The sequence below is a fragment of the Paramacrobiotus metropolitanus genome, unplaced genomic scaffold (assembly GCF_019649055.1).
Source record: "Paramacrobiotus metropolitanus isolate TYO unplaced genomic scaffold, Prichtersi_v1.0 Parri_scaffold0000002, whole genome shotgun sequence".
NCBI lineage: Eukaryota > Metazoa > Tardigrada > Eutardigrada > Parachela > Macrobiotidae > Paramacrobiotus > Paramacrobiotus metropolitanus.
In genome coordinates this window covers 3,244,723-3,263,994 of record NW_026570222.1, presented here as the reverse complement: position 1 = coordinate 3,263,994, position 19,272 = coordinate 3,244,723, and the positions used below count along the sequence as shown (strand labels likewise).

The 19,272-nt window shown below is 41.8% G+C and overlaps 3 protein-coding genes across 9 annotated transcripts; 2 read left to right on the top strand and 1 right to left on the bottom strand.

The window, feature by feature from the left end:
- Positions 1 to 275: 275 nt before the first annotated feature.
- Positions 276 to 4,838, top strand: LOC129587924 (uncharacterized). Its single transcript, XM_055481897.1, has 5 exons — positions 276 to 444; positions 1,376 to 2,032; positions 2,593 to 3,511; positions 3,616 to 4,113; positions 4,282 to 4,838. Exons 1-5 carry the CDS (start codon positions 367 to 369, stop codon positions 4,665 to 4,667), a joined length of 2,538 nt encoding a protein of 845 aa, XP_055337872.1. The 5' UTR covers positions 276 to 366; the 3' UTR covers positions 4,668 to 4,838.
- Positions 4,839 to 4,850: 12 nt separating this feature from the next.
- On the bottom strand, positions 4,851 to 10,860 carry LOC129587930 (kinesin-like protein KIF2A). Of its 5 annotated transcripts, XM_055481909.1 has the most exons (6): positions 10,721 to 10,860; positions 10,149 to 10,276; positions 8,635 to 9,431; positions 7,886 to 8,140; positions 6,470 to 7,375; positions 4,851 to 5,814 (listed from the first exon to the last, which is right to left on the bottom strand). In XM_055481909.1, the coding sequence occupies exons 3-6, from the start codon at positions 9,362 to 9,364 to the stop codon at positions 5,327 to 5,329; spliced, it is 2,379 nt and encodes a 792-aa protein (XP_055337884.1). In that variant the 5' UTR covers positions 9,365 to 9,431; positions 10,149 to 10,276; positions 10,721 to 10,860; the 3' UTR covers positions 4,851 to 5,326. The 5 variants fall into 5 exon arrangements, with proteins under 5 accessions (XP_055337884.1, XP_055337899.1, XP_055337891.1 ...); XM_055481924.1 differs by lacking the exon at positions 10,721 to 10,860 and having other exon boundaries at positions 10,149 to 10,284; XM_055481916.1 differs by lacking the exons at positions 10,149 to 10,276; positions 10,721 to 10,860 and adding an exon at positions 9,968 to 10,048.
- Positions 10,023 to 18,577, top strand: LOC129587967 (intraflagellar transport protein 74 homolog). 3 transcript variants are annotated; one of them, XM_055481950.1, is made up of 20 exons: positions 10,023 to 10,349; positions 10,759 to 10,917; positions 11,244 to 11,284; positions 11,452 to 11,498; positions 11,627 to 11,687; positions 11,839 to 11,877; positions 13,900 to 13,954; positions 14,089 to 14,248; positions 14,556 to 14,677; positions 14,744 to 14,822; positions 14,893 to 15,018; positions 15,239 to 15,417; positions 15,626 to 15,741; positions 15,876 to 15,916; positions 16,116 to 16,172; positions 16,455 to 16,625; positions 16,716 to 16,835; positions 16,957 to 17,082; positions 17,151 to 17,211; positions 18,272 to 18,577. In XM_055481950.1, the coding sequence occupies exons 2-20, from the start codon at positions 10,829 to 10,831 to the stop codon at positions 18,403 to 18,405; spliced, it is 1,824 nt and encodes a 607-aa protein (XP_055337925.1). In that variant the 5' UTR covers positions 10,023 to 10,349; positions 10,759 to 10,828; the 3' UTR covers positions 18,406 to 18,577. The 3 variants fall into 3 exon arrangements, with proteins under 3 accessions (XP_055337925.1, XP_055337933.1, XP_055337941.1); XM_055481958.1 differs by lacking the exon at positions 10,023 to 10,349 and having other exon boundaries at positions 10,736 to 10,917; XM_055481966.1 differs by lacking the exons at positions 10,023 to 10,349; positions 10,759 to 10,917 and adding an exon at positions 10,998 to 11,150 and having other exon boundaries at positions 18,272 to 18,575.
- Positions 18,578 to 19,272: the final 695 nt, after the last annotated feature.

Here is a 19,272-nt window from a genome sequence, read left to right as displayed (position 1 = left end):
TGACAAACTGCAAGTCTCGCAGTCGAACTCGAACTCCACTGTTCCATTCGGTTCGGAGTGTTTCGGTCTTTTTGAGCTTGACCCGACTCCGACTGCAGAGTGGGGCACCCTTAGGCAATCTCACAGGGGGTTTTTACTCTTTATTGGTGTCCGACAATCGAGAGACGTGCTCTTTTCAAGCCTCGCCTCGCTACTGTACAACCCTTCCGAGTATCACGTTGTGCCTTGAGGCTTGAGCTGCATGCGCTTACCACATAGCATGCCGATGAGTCGGTCGCCATTTTGCAGCCCAGTTGCAGCTTGGGTTTTCGTCAGTTTTGTAGTTTTTAGGTTTAGGATACCGCTGGCTGCCCGAACTATCGTTTAATGATTTCGCCCGCGTCCGGGCCATTTGATCTCTTCAAAACAGTTTTGTTCGCAACGGACCGTCAAACCGTCATCAAAGTAAGGATTTTAAATTTTGTAGCGGTGATTGTTAAAATTAGAAACAAAACCGTAGGTTATAGCCGTTACTAACCTAATTTTGGTAAAAGTTAATATCGCAGTTTTAATTACAATGTAATTTGATCACATTTGAAGGATGAGGTTGTGTTCGAGCATACTATACTGCATTTGTTTAAAGGACCACAGTGTGACCATAGCTAACCAGAAGCAATGCCGCATTTCATACATCGTCTTTTTGAGCCAACATTTACTACACCCTATTAGTTTTTATGCAAACTTCGAGGATCGGTGCGCTAATATATGCCGATAAATCTCGAGGAAAATAGTGATAATTTGCATTCATGCAGATGCTTTAGCTAGTTAGGATGCTAATTGTTAATAAATAATATCAGATCGTACAGGTTTAATCTTGAAATTTCACTTTCAAGTTGTTGCCGTGTAAATATTATTGATAACAATACTTCTAGTGATAGTTTAAATTGCCGTAAAAGTTAAAACCTTACACACATTACAATTAATTTTAAGCCTTCCCCGCCGAATACCGTAAGCACGCCTGCAACTGCAGCCCCTCTCTGAGATCTGATGATTCTCCTGTAGGCTGTCGCACGATGAGTATAAACATCTTTAAAAATGAAAAAGTCTATGGTGGTTCAGTTTAATAATGATTTAATGCTTTTGTAAAATTTTTATGGAACATTCTAGGAGTTCTTGAACACCGCAAAACAGAAAGACTTACGTATAATATTGTTCATTTTTAAGATTTTAGTCTACCTAGGCAATGGGCATGTATGATTATGCCGGAAGATTTTATGCGGTATCCGTCGTGATATGATGCATGAAATTTTACTACGTACAGCATTACAGTTGGACTGGGCAGAACCCTGCTAAAAGTAATTTTTTTATATTTGACTTTTATATTTATTTTATTTAGATGGCTCGACATAATCTGGATTTAGAAGAATACAGCGAAGAAGTGAGCGAAGGCGCAAGCGAAGGCAATGGCGACGCCACTGATGCCCTCCTCCCGCCAACTGAGGCGGTCGCCAGTCGGAACCGGCGAGGCCCCAAGGCCGCCGCAGGTGATATTTCCGGGAGTTCCCAGCCGCGCATGCATCGACGTCAGAGTGAAGTCTGGCGCTTCTACGAGCGCCATTCCGATCATTCAAAAACTTGCAAAGTCTGTCAGAAGATCTTTTCCACGAATACGGCCACCGGCGCACTGCGTAAACACCTGGAGAAACACTTTGGCGAACAGACGGATCAGGTGCTGAGCACAGCACAGTCGGCCATGGAAGTGACCATCAATCCCCTCAGCAACACGGTCACCGTCACCGGATTGGCACCGGCTATTAGCACAGCTATTGCCGCGCAACAGGCCCAACAAAGCCAAGTTAGTCCGACTCCGAAGCGCGTCAAGCGTTCGACGGTTGGACTGGAGTCGCCGCCGGTGGCTACCCTCCAGGTGGGCACCACCACTGCCACCGTAACCGGAACGGCGGTGCCCAGTAGAACGCGGTATAAGAGTGCGGTATGGGGACAGTTTCATCGGTTGGATGACGGGCGGCCGCAGTGCCGGGTCTGTGGCAAGGTAAGCAATAGCATTTCTCTCGTATGATACGAGTACTTCCACTCTTCCAGTATGCGTAGGACAAAAAGACCTTTACTCACGTGACCGTAATTGCACGCTGACCATTTTTCAGTGCCCGAAATTTGGTACGGTATTTCGATTTTTCCACTTTTTCGAAGCTGCTTGATGTCATCGAAAGTGAAAATTGTTTTTTACTTAAGTAGAAAAGGTAATTACTAGCTCGAATTTTTGCTGGCCTTGTATTTTTCTTAGTTCGTATAACTATAAAACTAGCATTTTCCTTAATCGTATAACTATAAAGCTGCTACAGTCAAATTGATGCATCAACAGACTAACCATTCATCCGCAGGCGGACTGAGTGTTTGTTGGGCTGCCACATGGAAATCATTTTTTAAGGTTTCTTTTTTCACTTCACGTAATATGGCTCGAAACACCGGTTAGTTATGAATTGGAGCCTTATTATGCTTAGGTATATACCACTAGCTCACTAACGTAACCACTAATTTGTAACTTGTAAATCAATGGCAGTAATTCTAAAAGATAATTTTTGGTGAGGACAGGTGTACGCGACAACGGCTTCGACCAGCGGTCTACAGCGCCATTTGGACACCCATGATGCCGTCGATGCTTCCCCTCCGCTGCCTCCAGCTGCGCAGAACGGCATCAAATTGGAGCAAATGCAGTTAGCGAATTCTCTGCCGCCCAACCTTCTTGCCTCTGCGTCTCCGGCGGTGGGATTACCTATGTTACCACCGGCAACGCCCAGACTAAAATCTGCTGGAAAATCCTATATACCGCCCGCTAATGCTGATGAGATCTTCCTGAAAACAGTTGTCCGGGAGCATATTCCAGTGGCCGAGGTCATAGATGCGTTTAGTGGCATTTACCGGACTTATACAGGGAAACCGGCTGACACCACGGTTCTGACTGGTCGTATTCGAGCCTTGTTTGCGAAAAAGCGGGAGGAAGTTAAGAGATATCTGGCGGAAACACTGAACCGGGTGTCGATCAGCCTGGAATTGTGGACATCCGCCATTGATCAGGTGTACCTAATTGTTACGGCGCACGTTATGTCAGAAAAATGGGAACCACTACGCTTTATTCTGGATTGTTTGTTGATGACGCCGGATAACAGCGCGGACAGTATCCGGGATTCACTGGTGGCGGTGTTAGATGACTACGGTATTGCACATAGGGTGTTGGCCGTAACGACGGCAAATGAGCGAGCTATGGAAGCTTTTAATTTGTGCAACAAAACGGCAGTCATAACCAAGCCGGGCTTGCCCGCATCGCACGTCCGATGTATTGGTTGGGGCTTGACCGCATGCGTGCAGCCGGCACTGGATCACGTGCAGGACCATCTGAACAATGTTCGACGATTCCTGAAAACCCTGATTAACCAGCGGAGAATGGGAGATTTGGCGCACACCGCAGCACTGCTCATTCATGATTATACGGAAATAAAACTAGACATTCCAGGTACGTCGATACTGTAACATTGGAATTTGTTGTGACTAGGAACACAAATATTAGGGGCATAAGCAACGGAATTAGTTTTTAGCATTTTATGATGTTTCTACCAGGTTCTTGGACTTCGACGGTAGCCATGCTGGATGCGACTGTGAAAATGCGACCTGTAATTGACGAATTCATAGCGCACTCACAGGCTGCTTATACGGAGTTTTCGGAAGATGACTGGCGAGTACTGGAACTATCACTGGATTTGGTCAGTAATTTCCATCTGGCTGCAACGGATATCGGAAAGACAGACTATCCCGCTCTGTCCAACGTGCTGCCATTAATGGAATACTTAACGAATTGCCTTGTCCAGCAAAAGGACAGTGCTGACCATCCTACGTGGTGGAAGAAATTAGCGACAGAGATGTTAGAACGTACAAGGAAGGTTATGCAAAATCTGTTTTCGGATGTGTATTTCTTTGGTACGGTGCTGGATCCGCGGCATAAACTACACACCATTCCTCACCAGGTCAACCGACAGGGCGTGGAAGACAGTCTGCGTAATGTTTTCTCTCGCTATCTCCAACCAGCTGGACCGACCGATGCTGCGGCCATAACTTCCGGTTCGAACACTGTAGTGATGATGTTTTTATATCTTTTTGCACCGGATTTGGTCATCTTTATAGTTTATTCTTTGCTGCTCAGAATCATCAATACATTCTCATTATTAATGATTTATTTCACTCACCTTCGTATAGTACGAATTTCGTAATTTGTGAATTTTTTTGCAGTTGGCTCGTCGAATTACAAAGCCGGATCGTTGATGTCAGCAATTCTCAAAAAGAATCGAGAAAGTTTGGCTCAGCCACAGATTGATGAATTGAATCAGTATTTAAATACAGCTGTCGAGCAGGCCGAAGTGGATCCTCTGGAATGGTGGGAAAGTCACAAAAAGGTTTATCCTCATTTGGCTCAAATGGCCATGGATTACGTTTGCATTCCAGCCACTTCTGCAACAAGTGATCAGCTTTTCGTTAAGGAGCTGCGCTCAGGACGGTTGCGCAATCGTTTGGACGAAGAAGAGCTGATACTCTACGTATGTCTTAACTCATGGATTGCTGCTGACCTTGGAAATCGCGCAGCCAGTAATATTGCAGCAAAACGGGAGCCATTGTAGCAAACTGATATTTATGTTTTAAAGTTATTTAGTGATTGATTGCGCTTGTTTTGTTGTTCATATTGATCTGATTTTTTATTTCGATGTTGAAAACAACTTTCATGAAGTTTTTTTTTGTGTTAAAAAAATTGCACAGGAACGATTTACCGCATATCACACTTCACATGACGAAATACAAGTATATATGAAAAAAGTCTTTATTATCCCAGATTTAACGGACAATTCGGCACAAACCAGTAGGTACTTAATATTATTATAGCAAATTGAACGCACTGGAAACATAATCACTTGATGCACATAGTACGGCATACACAAAAAGTGAGAAACCAAATACTCAAGATCCGTTCTCAAACCTGCAAGATCTAAAAAAACGGTCCATCAGACACCAGATGAAAACTTAGAAAATGTATAGATAAAAGTACGCAATACCCACACGAAATAAACAGGCATCACATAGAAATTTCCGAAAATAAATAACGACTAGCTCGCTCAGACTTCTGGATTAAGGACAAACAGATGCCAAAAGCAGGGAATGCAAAAAATTTACGGAAACTTGTCAAACGCAGGGAATCTTAAGGAAACATCACAGAAACTCTCAACAAGCGACGCGCGAGTATAAAAGAATTTAATCCACATCTTCGATGCATTTACAAATTCGCTTATTTATGGGTCAATGATTTGCTGAATTCTTCTTCCTTGGCCAGTTCTTCTCGAAGACGCTTAAACTTACGACGAAATTCGGCCATTAGTGGGGCAAAAATCTCATCGTAGTCTGCCAATGTCTGCTCCATATGATCAGCATATTCATCAACATTGTAATCCACTTCACTCGTGATGTTATTGAAATCCTTAAATTTTTTCGTAAATTCATCCAGCGTATCCAGTACAATCTTCTGACCTTCCAACACGTCATCTTCCGCTTCCCGCAAGGCATTGATGGTCTGTAGTTGTTCGTTGTTCTCTTCCAGTTCGGGCTCTTCATAGTGCAGGCTACCAACATCACTGGCCATAGAGGACATCGTGTCTAACAAGCCGGGTTCTTCTCCACTGCCGGATCCAGTCAACGGACGTCCAGAATCCTCCTTTCCATTGCCGCTATCTAATTCCTTGACACGATAGGCATAGCGCAGCGTATTCAAAGTATGTTCTGCAAGATCACTCACATTTCAAAACAATTTTTGTCAGATCTAAACATTTACACTTTCAGTACAGTGATCACGCCTACTTTACAACTGCTTAATTTTAAATTCTAAACAGCGGCTACGGAATACATTCACGCAATTCTGGCTACACACATACCAATCTAAAATCTCACTTGCAGAAACAGATGCACATAAGATATGCATTTCAGTCACTAGACTCACTACTGTCAGCGCATAAAAGTCTCGAACACAAAAATTGGCGCCTAACAGCAACAACGAATCGGCGAATCGGCGCCTAACAGCAAGAATACGAATACTACTGCATCCGTAATAAAGTTGCCATAATACCATTCTCAGCGAACACTCAAGAGTCAGTGCAATTTTCAAGCCACTCGAGACTTTTGAAATAATTCATCATTATCTGACTGACGCAACTGAAAAATCATCTATGATAATATTTCTTAAATCGGAAATCGATTCGTAAGAACGATAAAGGAAACAGTGTTTCAATACTAAACAATTAACATTTCTGGATTGGCTAATGTTTTCGTATTAATATAATCCACAATTTCGTAAAACATACAAAATGCCGGCGCTCTTGCGCAACGAACGTCATTTGCGCACTTGGTTATGAAATCTGCAAATACGATCTTCGCCTACCTGAACAAGAAATTCCAGGCGAAATCATAGCAATCATGCATGTTCGTGAGTTCTGCCCAATGAACGAATCACGAAGCACCTTGGTTAACTGGCTGCCACGGAAAGGCAAATGGGCGCCCTTGCGGGCCAACGCACGGATGCACTCCTTCAAGGCCAACAGACTCTTATTAATCTCCGCGCCCTCCAATCGTGTCTGGCGATCAGTGCTCATCGTGTCAACACCCCGCTCGTTGCCGGCAAGATCAATAAAAGAGAATTTCCCGTGCAGAACTCCTGTTTTCTGGCGTAAAATAATCTGAAACACCGCATGCGAACGGGATGAATGCTGATTTGCTGCCGTTTGGCCCGAGGTGCGTACACCATTTCCCAGTTGGATCAGATGCAGCACATCTTCCACCGCTTTCACTTCCCGTTCCTGTAGATCGCAAACCTGCACTTGATTCTGGTTGTCCTCCAAAATGCGAAGCTTTTTCTTTTTGTTCAGCAGATCAAACACCTTCCCACTGTATATTTCAAAGAAGCTAGCCCGAACGGAAAAATTGTCCTTCTTATATTTCGGCTTTTGCAAATGCTTGAAAATATCGCGCGCTGCAAATGCATAGATCCCAGTTGAACAGTCCTGATTTTTGCCGGAAAAATTGCCTCCCATTGTATGAGTCTTTCCACTTCCTGTCTGTCCGTAGGCGAAACAAGTGGCCATTCCTCCCTCGAAAATGGTCTGAATCAATGGTTGAGCTGTAAACTTATAGACCATCTCGTTAGTTGCATCGTCATCGAAGGCGTAATCAAATCGGAAAGACTGGTTGTCGAGATATTTGGTCAGATCCACTTTCTGTTTGCAGTCATGCATAATCATCGTGTCCTTAGACGGCACTGTGATAACATCCACCTCCTTTCTCTGCTCCTCTGCAAGTAACAAACCACTGGTTTCATAAACATTTCATAAAACATTATAACTGTCTTGTTTGACTGTCAACTCATTCCATATTCTTTGCGAGTTCAGCTGCAAAAGACAGCGTTATAACATCACATACAGACTACAGAACAACACTTTATTTAAATACTGAAAAGCCTTAATTTAGCTCAGAAATGTAAGAAATGGTCTCCAGCCAGCCTACAGAACAACACATATTTTTATGTACTGAAAAGCTCAGAAATGTAAGAAACCGACAAAAATTCCCCTACAACAATTACCAACACCCAGCACGCAAACAAGTACTTCAAAGAGCGTAAACTGCCGTAAAAACCGCGGCATATCGATTTCACATCGACCAGTTTGCATTCTTATTTTTAACTATGCACTGTCGATCCGCATGACCCTTTGATGCCAAGTCAGTTAATCCAGGCCGACGGGGAAAAGTGCGTTGTGCCAGAATTACCACATGTAACAACAAACACTAACCGCCTGCTACATACCTTTCTTGCTCAACGGGCGCTTACGAACGCAGACATTGATTAGTTTATCGTGGGCCACGTCACTTATCACCAGCGGATTGATATCCAGCGTTGCGCGGAAGTCACGAATCATGGCCAGAAACTGCCAGTTAGGGTTGCCCGGATCCGCATTCATCTGCTTCTGTTTTTCTTGCTTGGCCTCCTCAAGACGCAAACGTCGTTCGTTACGGTTCTGCTCTAGTTTCTTGATTTGCCTTGCACAATTAGACATGCGAGCTGTAACCAACAAAAACACTGTATTAAACTGCACGGCTACGGACATCTTCAAACACACACCACATACTACACAGCCCACACCCTCCTCGTTATGGGATTTATGCGACCGTAACCGCGATAACAGCATGTCTAACATGTTAAATATATCAACTTTTTCAAGCGCCGTAGATAACACGTAAACCGAACGAATGAGGTTTGAAAGCATACTGAAGCGTTTAAATACTCATAAAGTTTCGAGTGTATGATTTCGTATACTGTAATATTTCCTACTGTTTCGAACAGACTGCACAAAGACTGAAGAAAAAAATTAACAAGGAAATTTCCGGATACAGATTAACATCAATCATTTCGTATCATAACTTTATTAATTTTCGATTACCATTGCAAGCACAACTTTTTACTACAACTTTTTTCTAAATATCTAATTTTAAGAAAATTTAAATTCGTCATTAGTAAAAGACGATGACCTGAACCTGAGACTGCATTTAGCTCACCTTGATTCCCTGGCAGACTGGGTCGTGGACTGACTTCCGTCTTGCGATCGCGCGCCGACTGCTGCGCTGTGCTACCTCCAGCCAAACTCTTGGAGGCTGCCCCCACACCAGCACGTGTTGACCTTTTCATCTCCGTCACCGGAGCCCCCGTCTGCCGTGCATCGCCGCCGTTCTCACTGACCGAATTCAACTGTCGACGCGGCGCCGCGGCCGTATTAGTCACACGGGGATTCTTGGCGCTGGTGGGGCGACGCAGCCCGGTGCTGGGCGCCCCGGGCAAATGCATCATCATCCCTTTGCTGCTCTCCCGGTCCTCACGCTGCACGGGAGCAGTAACAGGCTCTTCCGACTCTTCGTACAGCACATCGTTGGATGCGGGCACATTGACCATCAGCACATCGTCATCATCGGAGATCTCATCGTCTAGGTCTTCCTCGTCATCTCCGTCAGGCGAAACTTCATTCCCGTTGGTCGTCTCGCGATCCACATAATGACTCTTCCGACTGGGCAGCAGGTTAGCGTTCAGCTCGAAGACGGCGGGGAATTCCACGCTCTTTCCTTTGGTCTCGCCGTTCTCGATCCATTCCACGATGACGCATTCCTTCTCATAGTCGATATCGCTGACCGAGGCTTGATGGACACGACCGTCGCTGCGCTGGATATAAATGTTGATGCGTTTGCGCAGACGCGGACCCGGATCACTGACTGCTTCGCGAGTGTTTACAGACATTATCAGGGATTCAGGTACTGTGGTGCTGTTTCCACTTTAACGCCAGCCACGATATGCGCGATCCCAGCTGTACAAAAATATCGCTTAATAAATACTTGTAATAACTTCCATTCACTGAAAAGACAGCAAACAGCCACCAGGTGATGGGTCTATGGAAATCAGAAAAATGAAGTGCTGAATCAGCTACTCCAGGAAACTTGCCATGTTGGCGCGAAGTTCAGCATTTGGCACAGTGTGACTGTGAAGCAGAACAGCTCTAATCGACGCGTCAAAATGCTATAAACCAGGCGGTTACATACCACTTCAACCTTCTGGCTGGTGAAGTAAGTAAACGATCACGAACTGTCGTTGCCTCTGATTAGTCACACATAAACCAGACAGGCTAATAATTAGTACAGCGCAGTTGCTATCGAAATATCAGTTATTTACTCTTATGACCGTGCAATACGCATCCACATGCGTTCGGCACATTTAAAGTAAACAAGAAACTAATTTAATTACGTATTTATTCAGGACAAGAGTAAATTCAGTACCTACTTGCATTAAAAAGCTGCTAAAATATAAAAGTATCTCATAATCATAGTGTAAAAAAACAGAACTTACGTTTTAAATACCTTCGTTATCGCGTGGTTGAAAACGGCAAATTTGTACTTACGTACATGTTAAGAGCAGAAAAACACAGACGTGATGCCACAAAATCTTCGAGAAAAAAACCTTAAAACATTTAAATTCTGACACTGTATAATTTTACTGTACCACGATCCCCATCACACTACTGACTCACCAAAACCCAAAGCGCACTAGATCATCGATCCCGTTTGGATCACTGCTAGCTCATCCAACCCAAATCTTCCCATGCAGATTAGTACAGTTTCGGTATTCTTTGGCCACGCCCGGTTTTCATGCGATGTCCTACGGGAATAAATAATATTATCCCGTTTGCAATATACCGGACTGTTTGTAATGAGTCAACGCCATTTACCAAGTAAGTGTGGAAATACAATCAAAATCCTGTAAGATTACCGGAAGTTTTCACAATTGCGTGCAACAAAGTATAATAATTGGTACAAATATTATTAATATAAGATCCTTCTGTGTTATTTATATTTATACTTGAAATCTTGAACCGGTAGCAAAATCAACAAATAAAAATAGTTAATAACTTAGAACAAAGACAAACGCATTTTATTTTAGAACCATACGCTAAAATTTCAGGATAAAAACATTATCGACTTAGTAGACATTCCCAAATCACCTATTCGTATAGCCGTATTCGATCTGCCGCGCTTTTTGAATGCTATTTTATCGATTTCTGCCACATTCAGCCGAATTACAGTCACAGATACGAGTACTTACTTGTGTTCTCGCTATTTACCTAAACCATGACCGTCTAGTAGCAAAAGCGTATCTTGGGAAGAGCAAAGCTGGGACATTTCCAGGCAGCTGAGCCTGAGTTCATGAATCATGTCTTTCGATATCCCACCTCACTTAATACCGGCTCTCCGGGATAACATGCAAAGGCGTGTACAGCACCACTGCCGGCAAAAACTGGAGTAAGTACGTACTGTAATAACGCACCTACGTATACCGCGTGTTCATCGTGCACAAGTTTCGATTGATGAGAATAGGTTGGCATTAGCAGTACTGCGTATTATACGTACTGTAGTGCATGCACAGTGTACACTATACGAGGATGAATTATCCGCGAGACTCGGGATTACTACGAGTACGTCGAGTAGTACACTTTTACCTCTTCAAAATTGTGCCAGAATTTACTACAGAGATGGTAATTGTTCGTATTACTATGTCGACGTTTGCTTGAGTTCAGTGCGACGTAGAGAAATTTCAAAACCGATCTCACCGTTGCGGATTATTATAGCAATTATCCAGCGATGCAGCAAGGAAGACCCGAATCCGCTGGTAAACTGATGTTTAATGCTGCTACAATATGCTGCTACTTTGCAAATGTTTGTTGCAAATAGCTTTAGATCTTAAGATCTGAATCTATGGCTTATGCATGACAACAATTGGGCACTGTGTAGTGTTCTAGTACCAATGAAGAAAACGATGGAAAACTTTCTTTGCAGCAGTTGGTCGGCCGGGAACTGCGTCTCGTTTGGCAGCTCAAGCCGGGGTAAAATTTTTTTGTTGTTTAAAATAACGATCATCGTCAGTAACCCCATGGCCAGTGGATCATTCAATGATGGCTAAACAGTATATGCATTGGGGAAACGAAATAAAGGATTGAAAATCTCATTGTAGAATGCGGTGAGACCTGGAACAGCAGCAAGGCCGGGCACAGCGCGATCAAGTGCCGGGAATGGTAATACTGTAACAATATATTTTGTAATACTGTTCATACTAATTTTGTACACCTGATTTCACTAATATAATAATATTTAAGCTGGAAACATTCTTCAAGGCCATGGAATCACTGATTATGTTAATGCTACGAGTAGTGCTTGTGCTTGCAGAAGTTCGAGTCCAGACTGGTCGGCTCCAATCAGCGAAAGGTCAAGCAAAGTTATCTATATAAATAAAAGGATAAGCCTTAACGAAATTCGGTGTGTGTCATCGATGCGTTAGCGCTGCTCTCAACCAAACTCCGACGTCGATAGGTCGTTTGATAGCCCTTAACGTACAGATTTGCCAGCAAAAGCCAGTTTTTAAAGAAAATCAAACATTTGAAAAAAAACTTCAGAAAACATTAACATAGAAAGCTAATGGGAAAAGTCAAGAATCCACCACTGCCAAACCGACCACCACTGTTTCGATAGCCCTCACGCGTTGGCCAATTTTGCTAGGACTGCGGAAAACGTTGAAGTTTTTGAATCATGACTATGTATTATTCCATAGTCTTGAATAAATTTATAAATTTTTCATGGATAGTTAGCTTCAAGAAAAAAGAAGAACTGAGAAAAAAGACCTATAAAGTCTTCGAGTATGAAGCCGCCGTGCAACTGCTCAAAACTTTTTTCAAGGAACTGTCGTTTGCGGTGGTTTAACCCGTTTATAGTAGCCACGCTTCCACGGGTGGTTGCCATTGGTACTGATTTGCTGTTGAAGTTAAAAATTTACAGACACATTTAAAAAAAAACTTTTAATTTTTTTTCTGTGGACAATTATGTTCCAGAAGGGCGGAATTGCGTGTCTGGGGCTGATTTAAAGGGCAGCAAGCTGGCAGCTGCACATTTTAGCGACTGCTTGGCAGTCATCAGACGAGAATTGCAGTTAAAGTATTTGGCCCGGTACATAGTACTAAATTCGTGAATTTTAAGTTCATTTTAAAATGTGAAAACAGTGCCAGAACTGTGCCTCCGTGTAAAAACCATATTCATGCATATGTGCGTTTACATGCAGAATTTGAAGAAGATCGGTTGCTAACGAGACTTTTGAAAGACCTGGATGCATTTAAACTTTTGGAATTTTCATACAGCCATAACTCCCGAACCAGGTGCTGCGCGCTCAAACGGTTTTCACGCCAATGTATACAAATCCTCTGGCTGCAGTATGTCATAAAACAAAGCAAAATGGGTTTGGGAGTGCGCCAAAGTGGAAGTTTTCGCACAGATACACGAATTTGGTGCTATGTACCGGGCCAAATCCCTTGAGCAAGGTAGCTGCATGCTTCACTACTGACCAGCGACTATTGAGAACAAGAGAATGTTTGGGAAATTTAAAAACTTCCGTTAGTTTGTCACAGAAGGCGAGCTCCGCTCGCGATGCAGCAAATATGCAAGAAATTTTGCACAAGTCCTCGATTTTAGAAAGAGCTATCAGCGGAGAAGGGAATACAGCGAAATGCTTCTGTCCTCATTTAATTAAAGTGGTTTAACTTTGTTTTGTGGTCAAAGTAATAGTGAAAAAGGTGACTATTACTGTTTTAATTTATCACCTGTTAGTGTACTGATTGTTGAAGGGCAGGTGCAGTGGTGCATTAGGGGTCAATCTGGGATGTAAAGTGCTTAAGTAAATTGTTATCGGATACGTTGAAAAAGCTCAGAATGGTAAGAAAAAGAGGGGAGAATAAGTTTTAATACTGTAAATTACAGGGTCCCTATGTAGCAGCCGCACGAAATTTAACTGATGGCGACTGATCTGGAAATAAACAGATCGGAAACAAAAAAAGTCACCCGTTTTTGGGAGAAAAATAACTTTAAAAATTTTGCATTTCAGGTTTTAGACCATTCTGCAGTCAATTAAACAGTCAGACAAATTTTCCAGTAGTTATTATCATCACGTGACATCAACTGTGCACTGCACAGTGTGCAGTGTGCAGGGACATAATTGTGTATTTTGTGCATATAGAATGCTACGCTTCGTTCATGAAACCTGCAGTTATGAGTTTACATATATTTACATACCTGCAGTTATGAGATTTAATTTTGCGCTGAGTTGTGATTTATCCAATGCATTATTTACTCCGCGCAATTTGCGCGGGGTCTACTAGTACGAACAATAATAGAACAGCATTATGGTCGCTAATCAGCTTTTAAGCAGAAGCGTATAGGCATAGGTTTGCTGATATTTTACAGGCCGCAACAAACCACGAAATAATCGAGACAGGCCGTACTTCCTTGCCGTTCTCCGGTAGGCGTCCGACATGTCATCCTCTTTGTGCTTGGCAGTAAATCGGTTTAAATTAATACTTGTATGTTTACTCAGTAAACATACAAGTATTAATTTAAACCGAGATAACCGCTTTGTGTTTTTGCTGAACATAGATCCAAAATAACGGAAATCACTAACGAAATTAATAAACTTAACAACGCATGCAAAGAGTTTTCCACACTGGAAGATTTCTACGCGACTTACCGAAGTGAACATGCAGCCTTATCAAAATCTGTTGGGGAACTGAGGACTACGCAATATAATTACGAATCGGTATCTACAAATGTTACGTAATCATGAATGCTAAAAGCTGCGCTTGTAAAGCACTTGCAAATTGTTGCATTCATCCTAAAGACTAAACCCTCCGAAACTTCATTATTAAACTGAAAGCGCACGTTTGACGTTTGTCCGTATACTTATATTTTTAAAACTGTATTATTGCAAACGTTTTGTTCTAATACAACAATAATTACGTATGTAAATAGTACAGAAATCGTCAAATGCTACTTGTTAATTTCTTGCTTCTTGCAATTCTTTTTCAATGCTTCTTGTTAATTTACCTTTCTGTTGTTTACCATAGATGTTAGAAGCCGTTGCAAAAGGAATATCGGACGAAGAAATTAGAGCAGAAATAGATAGCCACAAACAACAAAACGCGGCTTTAACGGGCGATGTTGAGGATCTCCTTAATCAACGCCAAAGGTCAGTTCCAGTCAAATCAGGCTTTGTTTCGATTCCACCACTGGAAACTTTATTTGGAATTTTCAGAAGGGAATCTGAACTTAAAAAACTGCAGGACAAAGCGCACAAATATGAATCTGCTGGAGAAACATTACTGAAAGAAATGGTAACTGGAATTCAATACCTGGCGATTTTACCATGCGAATTCAGTCGATTACATTTTGCGAATTCTGCAGAATTTCGGAGATCAGGCCAAGTATCGCGAAATGCAAGAGGAACTGGCAACCCTGGATGAAATGGAAGAGAAACTGGTCAACCAGTTTGAGCAGCTTAAAAATGGCGACCGCGCAAAAATCGAAGAGGTACGATTTGCGAAAGAGCTTATTTACCTGTATATTATGAGTTAACCACTGTCCTGTGTTATTCCGGTACCAAATGGGCTGGGCTATTTGTTGATTATGTACAATTACTTACCTAATACCGAACCGTACCCGTGCTGCAGACAGCAGATGTTTTTTCGAGTACAGTATTGTAGGATTATTTTTTACGCTTATAATTTTGCTCAGCGCGCATAATTTTTAGGAACTGGTATTTTCCCCACTGAAAAAAGACGCCAGCCAAGCACTGTCACGTATCCGGGAGCTTCAGAAAACTCTGGATGACGTGAAGATCCAGATCAGCCGCACTCCGGAAGAAGAACAGAGCCAGTTGACGGAAAAATTAAAAGTTGATAATTCGGAGATAGCCTCACTGCAGCATCAGTATGTACTACGTAGCACCGTACCGCCCCGTTGCCGACTGCCACTATTTGTTTTCCTTTTACATGGAACGTTAACTACATATATAGGCATTTGACTTTCGAGTACATAACTACGTACCCTCGATTTTTTTCGTAAAGCGTACGGCACCTTTGAGAGCCTAAAGCAAGCTTGCCTAAAGCATCAAAATGTTTTCTGTGTATGTTGGCAGAGCAGAAACACTGCAAACACTACTCGCATCTCTAAAACAACAACTAGGGCATGAGATCCCTTCGATAACATCTCAAAAGGTCACCGATAACGAACTGAAAGGAACAGACCGCCAACGTAAGTACAACCGTTGTTGTTTTGCGTGTTGACGTCTGTGCCCGTGCATCAGGGTTCATACATGATGATTGCCTATTGAAATTACTATTTCATATTTCGCATGTAAGCGTGAATTTTGCAACTTTTCCCGGCAGGTTTCCTAACTTCATTTAACGAACAATTCCAAGCAGAGGAGGTAATTTTCAAGCCTAATTAAGTTTTAAGGACAAAAACCTACTCTAGGCTTAGAAATTGGGTTACCTACCCTAGATGTTTTGCTTTAGTTACCCTTAGCGTAACTACATATGTAAGTAGAGTATTTCTAAAAGTTGTAAAAGCATTCTAATCATACAGGATTAGCCATTTGATTCATAATTTTGTGCCGGTTTGCACAGAATGCGCTAAAGGAAAACGAGGCGGATGTGCAGTCCTTACTTGGTCGGCTAAGCAGAGTACGTAAGTCCGTTTATTTCCCGGCCGGCGGTGCTTATGGCTAGCCATGCTTGCTTAAAAACTAAGTATATTTTACCTGTACCGTAATATGCGCAATCATGTACGGTATTGTTTTCCGCGAAGTCACGATCCCTATTGGAGAGCTTCCGGTATTCGCATATGTATAACTGCAAGAACACCTACCCGTACTACCCACAGTATAGATTTCGTGGCTTATACTCGTACTCGTAGTGATCGAAGCATTGTTATCTTCCAAATTACTTAAACTTCCCGATTTACAGAATGTTGCCGCCTTAAACGATTTGCCTATAGCAAGGGAGACAGATATTTTGAAATCTGACAAGCAATTTCGTTCTATGGTCGGTCAAAGGCGGCGCGAGCAACAACTGCGAGAAGATCTTTTGCAAATGACCTTTGACGAAAATTTCCGGGAACTAAAAAAGCTGCAAATGGTACGATCTTTACGATATTTCAAGCAGAAGTTAACATCTTTTAGGAAATGGGGCAATATGTTTTCATAACCGTTCACTTTACATCTGTAGCTATTCGAATCGTTGGCTACCGAAAAAGAGCAGTCCAGGAACTTGGCCAAAAAAAATAAGGAAAGTGAGTTTTCAACCAACGTGAGCGACATGAAAGAAATGATTTCTAAACGTGAATCTGTAAGTGCAGCTTGGCAGTATTGTAAGTAATATGGCTTTCGTCAGCGCAGTGCGCATAGTATGATGCACCTTCCGCTTTAAAAGATGCGTTAGTTGTTACAGTACTTGCGCGTTTCTTCAGGAATTAGCCGACGAAATTCGAACGCTGACCCAGCGCAAAAATTTACTGTCAACAGAATTATCTGTTACCGAAAAGGACCTCTCTAACAAATCGGCGGAGTTGCAAAAAAGCTCGGAGCACAGTAAAGTAAGGAATAACTGTTTGGGTGTGCGCTGCTTCAGGAGGCACACTGTAATATTTACAAACTTCGATAGATTTCCGGTTTGGAAACTCAACTTCAGAAGATCGAAGCAAAATCTTTTGATTTACAAGAAGGTACAAGCAGTAATGCGTTCTATGCTCCAAATTTAGTCATCAGTTTAGTGATTCAGTTATAAACTGCTGTATTAAAAACGATACCTCTCGGTTGCACGAATCCTATTTGTTTTAATTAAGTAAATTACTCTGTCAAAACTGTACTCAAGGAGTTTTGACTCTGCACAACATGACATTGAACTGATTGTGTGCTGTAGCATATTTACACATTTTGTTTCGTACTGCTAACAGGGCCCCGTCACCGGCTATAATTTCAGAAAAATTTGATCTTTTGCAGAAAGATAAAGGAACACTGGAATAAACAAAAAAAATTATTTTCAGCTGCTGTGATGAATGGGCGTGGCCATAACAAAATTTGAAACTAAATTTTTCACTGTGCTGTAGTCCATGGAAACTATCAGCTATGCTGACAATGAATGCAGTGTTATACCGCTAATACCGACAATCTGTAGGAGGTCAGTTTAACTTTTAAATACTCGTTTACTTTTCTGGAAATGATACAGTTTACACTTACGTTTTCCAGCAGAAATGGATGTGATTTGTTTAGCAATTTTTTAACCATTACGAGATCGAAGTTGCACGCGCGCACCGATCTGCAAATCCGTTTCACAAGCGGCTGGATTGTGAAATTTATGTATGTGCAAGTCTTTAACAAAATGCATAAAAATTTTGAGAGAATAACATTTAAAGAGTTAAACTGGCTTCGCACAGGTTCTTCAGTTAAAACGTATGATGCGGTACATACATTGCCCATAGGCTACAGCACAGTGTAGAATTTACTTTCAATTTTTGTCCTGGCGACGCCCATTCATCACAGCAGCTGAAAATAATTTTTTTTGCTTATTCCAATGTTCTTCTATCTTTCTACAAAAGATCAAATTCTGAATTTATAGCCGGTGACGGGGAACTGTAAGTGCTAACTCTCACTGTACAGATACGTTGAGGTAGCAAAGCACAGCGCTTGTAGTAAAAGAATGTTCGAATGTAAAAGAACTGAAGAATGTTGTTGTAATATTTGATGAAAATTTGTCAGTATAATTTGTTGAAATGTTATTTGTAGTCATCGCGGACTTGGCGACGACAGCTTCATATGGAGACCTCAAAAAGCTTGTGCTTTCTAAGGTCAAAGATTTGAACAGCGTGCTAATTCGGCTTGCCACGATGGAAAATTCTTTGCGTGGAGAGGAAGAGTAAAAGCCAGAAAATTTAGACGTAATAATGTAATATCGGTATGATAATTTTACTAAATGTATGTATTGTGCTATGGACTGGAGAAATTACTGTACTCGGAATTAAAATGCTCTTGTATGCAGATGGTTTGTCATATTAAACTGTATATGTTGGGTTGTATCGTCTAGAATTGGTTACTTACCAAAAAATAATTTACTCAGTTTAAGTACTTACCTTCTTACTACAAGTACACAACGTTGTTATCTATATATAATCGTAGAGTTTATGATGTTGCAGCTGTAGTTCTCCGATTCGGCTAATTTTTGCACCTGCAAAACCATGACTCATCACGCATCCTGATTTTTTTAGCACGGTTTACATTTTTTCCAGTTTTAGAAAGTGTTTGATTATCTATTTTTTAACAGGGAATTACAAGCTAGTACGTGTTACATGATAATTATTATTTCACATGAAATGAGTAACTGCAATGCAAATGCGAGCGAATCGCGCACCACCATCCGATCCCAGATATCAGCGGAACACCACGCCCACACACATGATGGCAGGGTAGTCACTGTCCAGTTTCGATCCTAACGTACTGTAGGCTCATTCGTGCTTGTTCGACTTCAAAAAATTTCAAAGTGAAATAATTGCAGAAGACCGGTGAAATCAGCTTTTGAAGTGCATCGTTTTAATTTGAGGACTTTTGGTACCTATGAAAAACTGATTTTGTACTAGTATGTATTTCTTATTGGAATAGTGCAATTTAGATCCGTTTCCTGTGTTTTTTCTTCGGAAATGCTGCAGTTTTTGGACATCTTCGCCGGATCACGTTCATTTTAATTCCGGCATTATTCGTGCGTTTTCAACTAATAAGTTACCTGAACAATC

What these genes read in the sequence shown, in the direction of transcription:
- LOC129587930 (XM_055481909.1), bottom strand. Translation starts at nt 9,364, where the DNA reads ATGTCTGTAAACACTCGCGAAGCAGTCAGTGATCCGGGTCCGCGTCTG. An exon ending in GCGCCCGTTGAGCAAGAAAG is followed by an intron (nt 7,376 to 7,885) that starts GTATGTAGCAGG and finishes TGTTACTTGCAG; the next exon opens with AGGAGCAGAGAAAGGAGGTG. An exon ending in GCCTGGAATTTCTTGTTCAG is followed by an intron (nt 5,815 to 6,469) that starts GTAGGCGAAGAT and finishes GTGATCTTGCAG; the next exon opens with AACATACTTTGAATACGCTG.
- LOC129587924 (XM_055481897.1), top strand. Translation starts at nt 367, where the DNA reads ATGATTTCGCCCGCGTCCGGGCCATTTGATCTCTTCAAAACAGTTTTG. An exon ending in ACCGTCAAACCGTCATCAAA is followed by an intron (nt 445 to 1,375) that starts GTAAGGATTTTA and finishes TATTTTATTTAG; the next exon opens with ATGGCTCGACATAATCTGGA. An exon ending in AATAAAACTAGACATTCCAG is followed by an intron (nt 3,512 to 3,615) that starts GTACGTCGATAC and finishes TGTTTCTACCAG; the next exon opens with GTTCTTGGACTTCGACGGTA.
- LOC129587967 (XM_055481950.1), top strand. Translation starts at nt 10,829, where the DNA reads ATGTCTTTCGATATCCCACCTCACTTAATACCGGCTCTCCGGGATAAC. An exon ending in CACTGCCGGCAAAAACTGGA is followed by an intron (nt 10,918 to 11,243) that starts GTAAGTACGTAC and finishes GGATTATTATAG; the next exon opens with CAATTATCCAGCGATGCAGC. An exon ending in TACTTGGTCGGCTAAGCAGA is followed by an intron (nt 16,173 to 16,454) that starts GTACGTAAGTCC and finishes CCCGATTTACAG; the next exon opens with AATGTTGCCGCCTTAAACGA.